The sequence below is a fragment of the Strongylocentrotus purpuratus genome, unplaced genomic scaffold (assembly GCF_000002235.5).
Source record: "Strongylocentrotus purpuratus isolate Spur 01 unplaced genomic scaffold, Spur_5.0 spur5_contig_862, whole genome shotgun sequence".
Classification (NCBI taxonomy): domain Eukaryota; kingdom Metazoa; phylum Echinodermata; class Echinoidea; order Camarodonta; family Strongylocentrotidae; genus Strongylocentrotus; species Strongylocentrotus purpuratus.
In genome coordinates, this window is record NW_022145571.1 from 655,707 (window position 1) to 669,530 (window position 13,824).

General features: G+C 37.2%; 1 protein-coding gene across 1 annotated transcript in view; it reads right to left on the minus strand.

The window, feature by feature from the left end:
• LOC756760 (ADP-ribose pyrophosphatase, mitochondrial) overlaps nucleotides 1-13,824 on the minus strand; it is a 29,756-nt gene that overhangs the window by 7,203 nt on the left and 8,729 nt on the right. Inside the window, exon 2 of the mRNA XM_011675095.2 lies at nucleotides 8,410-9,032. Coding sequence (XP_011673397.2) covers nucleotides 8,410-9,017 — 608 coding nt within the window. The 5' untranslated portion in view covers nucleotides 9,018-9,032. The remainder of the gene's footprint in view (nucleotides 1-8,409; nucleotides 9,033-13,824) is intronic.

Below are 13,824 nucleotides of genomic sequence, written 5' to 3' on the forward strand. Positions count from 1 at the left end.
ATAAATAATAATAATAAATCTTCATGCATGACATGTAAATATTAAAAGTACCACTTCCCTATTTGAATGCCTGATTTCATCTGTATTGTAAATATATAAATTAAAATTATGCTTTGTTCCTATTGAGGATTCAGTTTTTGCATTAGCAAAACTTTGCCTTTTCTACTTCAAAACTTCCTTATTTGGTCATATTATTGTTTAGTCATCTACCGATAATGAGAACTTGACAAATCTTCATGCATGAGATGTACACTGTAACTTAAATACCACTTCCCTATTTGAATGCCTGATTTCATCTGTATTGTAAAAATGTATAAATTATGCTTTGTTCCTATCGAGGATTCAGTTTAACAAATACACTTAAACATTTCTCCTTTAGATTAAAAAGCAATATTTTTAAGACATTTAATGAATTACATTTACATGTATGTGAAAAATTATCATAAGTGTGTCTTATATTTCATTGAAGTTGCAAACTCCTCTTTATGTAAAATATTAAGTATGAAAGAGCTACACATATCAACTATCCAAGAATCGTGACTACACTTCCTCATAGTGTCTGTCCGGAAGCAGGAAAGGTGAGACAAGAAACCTTATGAAACAAACTTGAAAACAGACTTCGCTCTTCTATCTATAACCATGAAAATTAACTCAGCATCAGCGATTGAAATTTCCATGCACCCCACCCTCATACTCTTCCCCTCCACCACGCCCCCACCCCCTCTCTCTCTATCTCTTTCTCTCACCAACACCCACTTTTTGGTTCATGTTTTATTCCTCCAAATAAACAGAAACAAAACAAAAAACATCAATAACAATTTTGTGAACATAATTATGCATCATATACATGGATGTAAATTACAGAAAGGAAATTAAATACATGTACATGTACAGTACATGTATACTTAACAAATTACATCCAATAATTATGACCTACAGTACGTACAAATAATGAAAATTTGAGGTTTTTAAGCTAAGATAAAAAAGTAAAAAATAAATAAACAAACTACCTCTTCACCCACCCACCACCCCTGCTATTAAAAAAAAAAAAAACCCTTCATGAGTACCAGGTACATGGTATTCCTTAGGAATTTTTTTCAACACAGCAATTTTGTACAGTGAGGCCTAAGCTTGTTTCAAGTCAAAATTATCATTTTCATCCACAAATCAATCAAAGAATCTCAACCTTGATAAATTAATGTACTTACTAAGCTATTGGATCCTGTGTTTCTACTCCTATTACCAAGTATCAAGAGACTCTTTGAATTGTCCAGCACAGCCCATAGGAAAGTGAAAAGTATGCCGCAGACCTGCCGCAGATCTGCCGCAGACCTGCCGCAGACTAAAAGTCTGCGGCAAAGAGTATGCCGAAGTATGCGGCAGAAAGAAATTTTGCTGCAGACTTGCCGCATACCAGTATGCCACAGGAACAGTCTGCGGCAGATCTGCGGCAGGATGAAATTTTGCTGCAGACTTGCCGCATACTAGTATGCCACAGGAACAGTCTGCGGCAGATCTGCGGCAGATCTGCGGCAGGATGAAACTTTGCTCCAGACTTGCTGCATACTAGTATGCCACAGGAACAGTCTGCGGCAGATCTGCGGCAGGATGAAATTTTGCTGCAGACTTGCCGCATACTAGTATGCCACAGGAACAGTCTGCGGCAGATCTGCGGCAGGATGAAACTTTGCTCCAGACTTGCCGCATACTAGCATGCCACAGGAACAGTCTGCGGCAGATCTGCGGCAGGGCGAAACTTTGCTCCAGACTTGCCGCATACCAGCACGCCACAGGAACAGTCTGCGGCAGATCTGCGGCAGGATGAAATTTTGCTGCAGACTTGCCGCATACTAGTATGCCACAGGAACAGTCTGCGGCAGATCTGCGGCAGGATGAAACTTTGCTCCAGACTTGCCGCATACCAGTACGCCACAGGAACAGTCTGCGGCAGGTCTGCCACAGGAAATCCCATTAAAGTCTAATAGGGCCAATTGAAACCAATCATCTCATGCATATTCATTATTACTTTACACGTGTGACAGAAAAATACATTTATCATGATTTGTTAAGCAAATTAAGACAATGCACATCATTTTTGTGATTTCTATTTTCCTTTTGCCATTATTAACCAATAGATTATTTTGTCTGATCATGTTACAATTACATTCACGTTTAAGCAATAGATATATTGATTACTAACCAAGAAACTATGATTACTAACCAAGAAACAATATACATATTTAGTATATATATGTGTACGAGCCTGTGTCACTTTAAATGTTACTCTTGAATACTCTTCAAATGATCAATGTGATGAAGTTAATACAATTGAGAATAGAATATACCTAATTGGTAATATCGACATACATATTGGTATTACCTAATTGGTAATATCGATATTGCCAATATCGATTATGAAGTATCAATCAGTTGATCACTGGTTCTTCTACATGCATACTTTATTGCCACGTACTGGATATGAAAGAGTATGCGGCAGGTCTGCAGCAGGTCTATATGAGATATGAATATTCTGCGGCAGGTCTGCAGCAAGTCTGCGGCAGACCTGCCGCAGACTCTTCATCATACTGAAAGAGTATGCGGCAAGTCTGCGGCAGACCTGCCGCAGACTCTTCATCATACTGAAAGAGTATGCGGCAAGTCTGCGGCAGACCTGCCGCAGACTCTTCATCATACTGAAAGAGTATGCGGCAGGTCTGCAGCAAGTCTGCGGCAGACCTGCCGCAGACTCTTCATCATACTGAAAGAGTATGCGGCAAGTCTGCGGCAAGTCTGCGGCAAAACTAATTTGCATGTGAAAAAGATGACTGTCTGCGGCAGGTCTGCTGCAGATCTGCGGCAAGTCTGCCGCAGGAGTATGCGGCAGGCTCATTTCTTTCCTATGGGAGATGACATCAACAGCATTTCCACAAATTCAATACAATATACATTCCAGATGATGAACTGAAGACAGACAAATGGGGAAACACATTGAATAGAAGCTATATTACAATGTGCACAACCCTGAAATGAGGACAAGTACTCTGTAGGCTAGCAGAGGCCAACCAGCCAACCAGTCAATAGTAGATCCACTCATGTGCATCCCTCCACATCTGGTTCATCAACCGCCATGTAATGATCATGGAAGGCCCATTTACACAAGGACAAGAAGTGTGATTTAAAAATTGCCAGAAGATAGCTTTTTAAAGTCCAACCAAAACCTTACTTTATGTGTGTGAAGTAGCAGTAATTAGTAATGAGTGAGATTTGGACCACAATTCAAATTGCACTATAATAGTGTTTTTTGTAAAGCTGTCTTTACATGTATATGGCATTTGTTCAGTAGCTGTGCGACATCAGAGGTCAGTTGAAGTGAGAATAGGAAATTGTGTTTATATCCCGTGTGTGAGCAGGTGCAAAAACCAGGGGAATTAAACCGTATTTCAAAACGTTTATCCTTTTGTGTGAATTGGGGTACGTTCAACTGACACTTTTTCACCCTAGAATCACTGTTTTCAAAGACGTTTAGTTTAAAACACGGTTGCATTCAAGCAATTTTTTTTGTCGGTTGTAAAAATAAACGTGTTTAAAAACACAAACATGAAACGCTGAAAAAGATGCATTTTGTATCGTCGCTTAAATTCGCTTGAATGAACGGAGATCTCAATCATGATTCTATGACGTCATTATCGTGGCCTGTTCCGGTTTGACCGACAGTCAACCGTAAGCACACATAGACAGAAAGCATGCGGCGAAGTGGACCTAAACTTCTTGGGTCAAACTGCAGTGTGATGAGCAGTGGCTGGGCTTAAAATGAGCGAGAATCAGCGTTGATGAAAAATTGCTTGAACGCTCTCCCGCAGTAACCATGTTTTTTAACTGCGTTTTAATTTGTGATTCATGTTTGTGATTCTAGCTTCAAAAAATCGCTTGAACGCACCCTAGGCCTACACTGACCATGTATACATGTCGTTGAGTCTCCGGGTTCATCAAGGTTGATCAGGAAGTGATAACAGACATCATCTACATGCACCTGTCCTTCATGGTCACTACCTTTATGCAGAATCAAGGACTTATCAATACCACCGAAAGAGTTGTTATTACCGGTAAATAGAGTGTAAACAAATGAATAATAAACAAAAAATGTATGGTCAGTACCATTATGCAGAATCAAGGACTGATCAATATGATATTAAATAGAGTGTAAACAAATAAATAATAAACAAAAAATGTATGGTCAGTACCATTATGCAGAATCAAGGACTGATCAATACGATATTAAATAGAGTGTAAACAAATAAATAATAAACAAAAAATAAACAAAAAATGTATGGTCAATACCATTGGTATGCAGAATCAAGGACTTATCAATACGATATTAAATAGAGTGTAAACAACTGAATAATAAACAAAAAATGTAAATGGGGAGTATTATTAGAGGTTCATGTACAGTCATAGGGTGTCATATGCTCTCAAAATCATGGACAAGCATCACTACACAAGAAATGGGTTTTTTTTAAAGCAGGAATGGTATTACCATTAACTCATGTACTTTGACCCAGAGGTAATGCCCTTATACAGCGACACAGACGAGAAGTGCAATACAGGTATATAGACAGTCTACACTCAATTTCAATAGAATAACAATAGGCAGTCCAGCATAAAGAAACTACTATTTACAACTTCCATAAACCATAGTCCAAGCCAGAGAATTTTTTGAATACAAGTACAGCTGTACAATATATATTTATTATGCACATGGCAATAGCTCCCTGATATGTTCTTCAGAGTACATTCATGACTCATATCCACATGGGTCCTTTGATGGGGAAACAGGATGTAGAGTTTCAAAACAATGTGATGTAGGCCCCGGTGTTTTACGAAACCTTTCTCCTTCCCCAGAAACAATGGAAAAAGTCCAGCTACGCACCATGATTCCTCGCTGCTTGGGAAATGTAAAACAAAATCATTGCACATCCAGTTGGTATTATGCCATACTTCATGAAACAGCTTGATTTCCTGAGGAAGCCTGATGGGTGAAATTTCAAGCTGTTTTTCTATCACGCAATCATTCAATTATTCTAATTTTCTCCTGTCTTATTAATGCAAAGCAGAACTTGTATTTTACCTGATAAAAGCATTGTCCGGATGGGAGGGGGGGGGGGGGGGGGGGGGGGGTGGAGATATTTGCAGAAAACTACATTGCTATTCCTTGCATCAATCGCATGATGAACAAAAGAGATATTTAATTATTGCATAATTTATTCTTAATCTATGATGACTTTGGAGGAGAAAAGTGTTCTTGTACTAATTGGAGGTCCCAATTTTGAAACCAAGTAAATGTACCATTGCCCAATGGAAAGGCATTGATTAGCAATTACAAACATTTCTTGCGCCCCAGATCAGATTAAAAGCTATATGTGTAGCCTGAAGGTCTCCTTCTTGCCTACAAGCTTGTATTAATAACCTTGTTTCTTTCCTTAGCAGTCAGGATAACGTAACATATGGGATTATATTTGTGCAAAGAGATGAAAGAGTATGATTCATTCATATTAGCAATGAAAGCATGCAACCACAGCCTCTTCTGTCTAAATTGGTTGCCATAGCAATTAATAGACTTTTCAGGATCCCAATTAGCGGAAAACCCACTAAGAGCTTTCACATTAATTACAAAGCCAAATCATCGGCACACATGTATGTCAATTAGATACGCACTCGCATCTATGTAGGTAACCATCTGGTCTAAAATGGCCTTAGAAAGGTGGGTGTCTCCATGTCGGTTTATGAATTAACCTTTTAATTATATTGCTATTGACACAGATGAGACAAACATGAGTGATTTACATTCCACACTTTGCATTTAAGATCAGACGTGTGATGTCATCCTTGTATTATGACCACAAATTATGAAATAAAATGTGGCTCTGTCATATGCAACAGCTGCTTAAGGTTTCATAGTAACTAAATTGCTGTCACATACATGTACATGTATGTAAATATCTACTTTCCCTTGAAAACATAAAATAAAGTTTATCCCAAGCTCCTCATAAGCATATTGGCACGAGAGTCTACTGATGACTTAACAACTGGTTTCAAAAAGCCTAAACTTGCACGAGATAAATATATATGTTTTAAGACCCAAACGCTAAAATATATCAAACAAAGATCATTCTGGTCCATGATCACGTGACCATCAACCATGTCTCTGTAGTATCTACATGGAATAGCAAGTCTGTTGACATACCGTACGTGTATCAAAGAAGAAGACAAAGTCTTCTCCCACAAGGTATAGGGCAGTAAAGTGACTTGCAATGGAACCAAAGTCCCTGCATGCTTAAAAGGCTCGTCTTCATCAGCTTGAGTTGTCCAAACAGCCTGCTATTTCTGATTTGGAAAATTAGCCTGAAGTTATAAATCGCGTCATCAGCTAGAAACTAGAGCTCAAGAAATTTGGTCAGTGTTTCCCGCAAAGTGCGAGTTTTTGGTGCTGGTTTACATGTAGATGGACCGGACAAATAGAGGGCGATTTGGCAAACTAGCCCAAGATATCTTGGAAAGATTTCATGAGCAAATGGCTCACTATATTTGCGTCTTCACCTGCCAAGTAGCCTGCTATTTCCTGATCGGGCTAATTTCCAGAATCAGAAATAGCAGGCTATTTGGCCAACTTGAGCTGATGTAGACAGGCCTAAAGAGTGCATTCTATGACCACCGAACCACTGGATGTAATAACCCACCGACTCTAAAGGCTATATATGCTCTAGCGACTGAGCTCGCACTGGAAAAGACATCAAGAGAGATCAGCACAAAATGTCTGCAACTTGGACCTGACACTAGACACCACTTCCTGTCACAAGTTCATGAGATATGTAAGACACATGACCTGAACAATCCTCAAACATTTGTGAAACTTATTTCAAATTAACAAAACAATTCTTGTTTTTGCCTCTGAAACCAATCCTAATGCGAGGGTCAGGCTAGTAAATTTCTGTGTTAAATTATGTGATATGTACATAAATGTAGTTTCATTATTGAATGCTGTTAAATTGTTTTAACTCCTGAATTACCCAAACATTCTGTACAGAGTAAATAATTTACTAATTTATGGTGCCATGCTGGTGTCCCATCTTATAAATATTGGCCCTATGTATTCACTTTTGTCATGAGATATCACAGTTGAAGCTAGAAATTGTGCTTCACAAAAAGAGAAGCCACATCTGTAATTTTTAGTAGGAATAAAAAACAGTCAAGTTTGAGATGACAAACTTTGATGTTTATGTAGTGCACCAACTTGACCAAGTCAACCACCAACTTTCAGTCAAGGAACAGAACTTCAACTGGTCTAACTCATTGACATTGTGCATATGGTTATCCATATATGCACAATCAAAAAGCAAATGAAATAGGTTATTTGCATACCAATACTCAAGAAATCCTTTGTGTATACATGCACTGAAATGCCATTCCATGCATCATGCAGCTAATGCACAAGTTAGTAGTTTTATGAGTTAATGATAAATTCAGAGAGTATCATATGATTGATGGATTCATTTACTTTACATGCACATGATTCATGTATGATTAACAAAAATAAATTATATGCATAATTTGTTCTATGAAAGATTATTGAGATGGAGCTAATCCTATTGTTATATGGACCAGTTCTACCCCTTTTGCAGTCTTAGCGTAACCTTATCAGGTCGATACCTACAGAGGCATCTACATGTACCGGTACATGTAGACCATTCTAACCATTCAAATTTTTATACTTTATCTCATACACAAATAAGACAAAGATTTTTGTTACGAGTCCAAGATGAAAAAATGACAAAAATGAACAATGACGTACCAGCCTAATGAAATCCTAAGTTGTGATGCATGTTTGTAAACTTGGTGGCAAAGAAAAAGTTAACAAAATTTTGAATGTCTGATGAAGTCTCATTAGTAGATATGAAAGAAATGTCTTTGATTGGTGAATACACCGTGAAGTAGGCTGCTTTGCAAACTACATATACATGTATGTGTATGCCAAGACTAATCCCTAATGAGTTGCAGAGTCATCCTATTCACCAGAAATTAATCTGAATCTGAATCTGAATCACAATGTTACAATTCCCTATGCTCTATAGAGTTGCGATTGATGTCAAACTCAAGTTGTAAGAAATTCAGAATAATCATAATTTTACAAAGTAGGTACCTGTAGGCATGCAATTTTCATGTCATTTGCTGGCAACCATTAGAAATGGCATCCATGTTAAGTATTAACTAAGATGATCATTTGCCCATGACAGAAGCAACCAAGAATATTCTATAAAACAAAATTTTAAACAAGCACATTCTAATAAATAGAAGCAAATGATTCAAAAGAATATGATGTTGAAGGTTGCAAGACAAGAGGAAAGAAATGTTTACTTTTCCCTGCTGTCACTTGATGTCTCCTCATCATCTCTTTTCTTGGTAGCTTTCTTGAGCGGCTTCCTTGCACCCTGCTTCTTTGGAGCTCCCTTTGTTGTTTTCTTGGCAGAGGCCTTCTTAGATGGTGTTGCCTTCAAGGCTGTGGGTCCCTTGCAAACCTTCTTGATACCCTTCTTGGCAGGTTTATTAGCATCTTCAGCTTGTTTCTTCGTAGCAAGCATCTCGCTCCTCGTTTTGGGCATGGCACTGGTAGCCCTAGGTTTCTTCTTGGCAGCTCCCCTGGCCCGCAAGGTCTTTGACTTGCCCTTTTTAGCCAACTTGTAGGTTAATAGACCACCCCCTGCCGCTACTAGCTCAATCTCGCCTCTCCTGGAAGCTGCCTTGAGAGCACGACCAAGGGAAGGTGTCTCACCGATGTCACCGTGTATTGTCTTGATGTAGTTCTTTATTGATTGAGCAGAGGAACCATTGGCATTCCTGAGGGCAGTGATAGCAGCTACCACTATGTCCCCTGTCAAGGATTGGGTGACCTTGACAGGGCGCTTCCTACAGTCCTTTGGCTGCTGTCTCTTAGCCATAGCTCGGGTATTACGCTGGGTCTTCATGATGTCTTGATCTGACTATGATGAAGATCATATAAGGAGAGGAGAATTCCAAGAAGAAATGAGATAAAGTGCTAACACTACTGACTATCAAACTGTTACAATTATGAGACAGTTTGAACAATCTGATTCTACATAGCAGTAAAGTGCATGCAAGCAATATCAATAAATTGCTATATACATGTATATCAGAAGTTTCAGAACCTACCGAGTTTAATGAATTTCAATTTTTAGAACTTAGACTAAAGGCTATATCAAAAATTACATGTGATAGGTTACAACTAAGGATGCATTTACAGCACAGCTTCTACCTCTACAGTTTCAGACAATCTGTTTTTATCAATATCATGTTTGAACTGAATTATGATATCGCATTTGTCATCTGATCAGGACAGAGTAGGCTCTTCATGGATCAATGAAGCTGTTTAATACTAGATTAGTTTAGGATTTGTGGGTGAAAACAAGATAGAAACCAGGAAACCGCGATTTCCTGATCGGTTAGGCTAAGGTTCAGTCCGTACACCACCTGCCAATAAATATAATGTGTTTAATGTCATAAATACCCATTGTTTGCTGCCAAAATGTGGAAACGTTAACTTATACAACGAAAGGCAACTTACACGTTTGCATGCATTATAATGATATGCAACATCAATCATATGTAGTCGTAGCTATTTTTGTTTTTTTGCAGTTTTCTAATGTATTTTGATTTTGATCCGAAAACATTCTCCTAAATGAATATAAACATAAACTATTGTGTACTCCTTTGTTCTTGTTCACAGGTCATTTCTGAAATTAAAATATTACATTTTACCCACCCTTATTGTGTTCTTCAAGAAAAGGAAATAACCCCAACCCGTGCCTATTATTCTTGCTCAAATACAATGGCAAAGCTTTCACAAAGGAAATCACATGAATTAGTCACCTGACAATAAAAATATTGAAATTATTCACCAAACTCTGAGATTTGCTTGCTCTTCACAAATATTTCCTGTTGTTTTGTATTGTTCTAGAAATATACACATCACTGCCACCTCTACAAAAATAAAATAAGCTGTGTTCATATATATCATAATTATTTTTATACAATCTATGTTATGTACATGTATAGGCCTATATCATGAGAAAATTCTACATGTACACAAGATGCCGCTATGCAAAATGTAGGTTCTCATCTAATATTTGTTATATCCCTCATGTATAGTTGTTTGCATTGCGATTGTACAGAGCACAAAAAAGGTATAGATAAGTACTATCTACCTGAGATAGGTCTTTTTGTAAAGTAATTTTTTGCTGCTACCCCACTTGCCCACCCTTGCCCGTTGAATACGCATAGCAAAGTAGGTTACGCGAAATGTCAAAGTCAAATGAGCGCGCATCGACTGTATGTCATGTACAGTATGCATGTTGTGCTTTGTAAAATCTAGCTGAAGCTAAACTGTCTGCAGAATCAGTTATTATTATGTAAAATTCACTTTAAATAGACCTTATTGCCTTGGTGATCTCGGGGCTACCATCTCATTGCGGCTCGCGAAGATAGTAGCCCCGAGATCACCTAGACGATGATAGTTTGTATTATATACCTCACTTAAGAAATCCAGCCATCTGATTGGTCGAATTGCATTCATAAACTTCAACTGTTCCTGTAAAATTCCCGGTAACCATGCATAAAACATTTACTATTTTTAATAACCATGGTTATTAAAAAAATAGGTCAGCCTCCATGGTTACCCCATAGGTTTACATGTTAAAAAATGGTTTGAGCGATCGAGGATACCGTATGTGTGCGAAGGATTGGTCGGTAATTTCAATACAATTGAATCTCGATCGATCTTACCGACAATTTTATCTTGCATTGTTGACATGAAGACGAAAATAAAGTTCCAAAAACAAAAAAACAACATCTGCCGATAGATCTTGATCTAAGTTCGTGCCAATATGCATTGCAAAAGTAAAAGAAGGGTGCTTTTGCGAAGCATTCATCACGCCGAAGCCGGTTTCAATCCACTTTAATGTATATATTGTACAAAACTGCCAAGCTCGTGAACAGCGCGCGATGGCCGAGTGGTGTAAGGCGTTGGTGTAAGATTCATCACTCAGTGTACGCGAGAGTTCGACTCTCACCTTCGACAAAAAAAAAATTATTTTTTATTTTTTATTTTTTAGTCTATTTTTTTTCGGCATATAAAAGTATTAATGACTGCTTTAATATTCGAGAAATAGTTGTTTTCATACGCTCTCGGGAAGGTTACAATTGGGCTATTCCCCTCGGCAAGCCTCGGGGAATAGCACAATTCTAACCTTCCCTTGAGCGTAATAAAACAACTATTTCTCTCAAAGCAGTCATTAATACTATACCATTACCCTCGTAGTCGATTAATATTTGCTTACTATTTTGATGCATGATACACATGCACAGGTATGTACATTGTACATGTACTTCAATCTGTCACTACCTGGGTCCCATCTTATTAGAGTTGATATCAATCGCAACTATGTACATAAGATATAGGAGACTACAAACTTGCAATTGATTGGAATGAATCGTAACTCTTTACAAGACTGGGCCCAGATCATACAAACAGAAGTAATAAATGATAAATGCTGCCATTTTTTAGGGTCAATGGTATAAATTACCCACAGAGTAAGTTCTTCACAAACATTTACTTCAGCTACATGTACATTACAAAGAATGAAAACTGGAAATCTAAAAATACTGTTTTATTGTCTATATTTAAGTTCAACATGACTTTTTATAATACTCACAGATTTATAAAAGTAATGAAAAAAGAAGTATTTACCCATAAACAGAGATACTTGGAGCTTTGAAGAGCAGCTATATCGTCCTTGTTTTCACGAAGTGACGGTAGTGAGGAAAATCGTAACGCAAAGTGAATGCTATTTTTTTTCACTACCGTCACTTCGTGAAAACAGCGACGATATGTACTGGTGTAGGCTTCCACTCTTTGTGTCTTTATTGAAATACGTGTATGTAGATGTAAGTAGATGGAAACTACGCCCCAACATTGATTGATCATTGAAAAATGTATGAAATAAGAACCACAATGATTCTGTGTATGAACCAGTGATTGATTATAAAATCAATATGCTGGTTGGTATCATGTGCAACATGTCTACAGTAGTATTATATGGGCAGATCTCTTAACATTGGCATACAGGCCTGCATATAATAATAATAATAATAGTTACATGGAAATTAAAAAAAACATAGTGAATCAACTATATGTACATAAATATATTCTACTTTGCTGTGTTGAAGAAAAAAAATTCTACCAAAAATATTCAAAAGCTTCTGAAAAAACTGTCCTTGTTTAACAAAACTGTATATGTGCCAAGTGAAGAAAAAAAAACATAAAACAGGACTGAGAGAACTGCAACTGCAAGACAACTTTATTTCTGGCACTTCCTAAAAGAGCTCTGGAAAATCTCTGCTTTCAAAATAGCAAATCTGAAAAGATTGAAATAAAATACCTTTAAAAAAAAAGGTGGCCTCAGAGCAGTACTTAAGTTCTGCATCAAAAATTAGATGGGATGAATCTTCTCAATAATCTTTGTCACATTTTCATTGAAAGGGTCGATTTCATGCAGTACATGTACATACATGTATGTCCTATGGTATGATATTTCATATGACCTTGATCCATTTATTTCATATGGAAATGAAAATTCTCTTCATACATGTATGAGTACTGACTTGTGGTACAGTTCATGTAGTGATACCAGAAAAAAAACTTTATTTCAAAAGTTATATCTAGTGATTTTATATTTGAATAAAATCATGTATGGATAAAACGCATAGCGTTATGTCATACAGGACACACTATGGTAACTCATAAAATCTTCTAAAAGCAAATGTACACCTGTATAAATAACATGAGCTGTGTTTTGCTAGTAAATTGAATAATGCCTTCATCTGCATCTGAATGCCTTGTGTTTATTTTTCATTCGGTAGATACCGTGCAATCAATGTTCATAATTCTAGTGATCAATACAATCTATACAATACCACATGAGTGATGTGCTGGAAGCCTGGAAAGCAAATGTTTGATATTTAGATTGAACAAAAGTCCTTTTGTGAAGCCAGGTAGGACCAATTTAAGTAGTGGTGTCAATAAAAACCAGCCCCCCTCACTTTCCAATATTTTATGCATACCGGTACATAGGCTTACAATGTACAGGTACATGGAGAGTCAAACGCCTTGCATTTGATGGTACTATTAAATGAAGTTAATATTTGAAGAAACACACAAATGCCAAAAATGTAATAAAAAACATGATTTTATGATTTCCAACGATTTCCTTTCAAATTACTACTCCTTTTACTGAGACACATTTGCAAGAATATGTATCGCTTTCAAAGGAAAACAATGAAATTAATTACCCACTGTGGATGTTGTATTATTTCTTTTAGGCATACATGTATGATTAGCAACCAACATGTGCACCTTTATACGAAACAAAACAGAGGAAGATACCAGGGCCCCTTTCTAATGAAGAGTGGCGATTGAACCACATCAATCATAAGTCCTTTATTCCGAATCGCTAGTTTGCAGTCTTTTATCTCTTACATACATGTACAGTATGTACATACATGTACATGTAGTTGATATTAATCGCAAATAAGTTACGATTGATATCAACTCTTTTATAAGACGGGGCCCAGAGCTATCTGAAGTCTGTCGAGAGCCATGCATACTTGAACACAAAGGTGATGCCCTTATGACCCTCAATAGTACAGACAGTATATTATGAGCAAAATTTGTGCCATTGTTAGTAAAGTAAATACAGG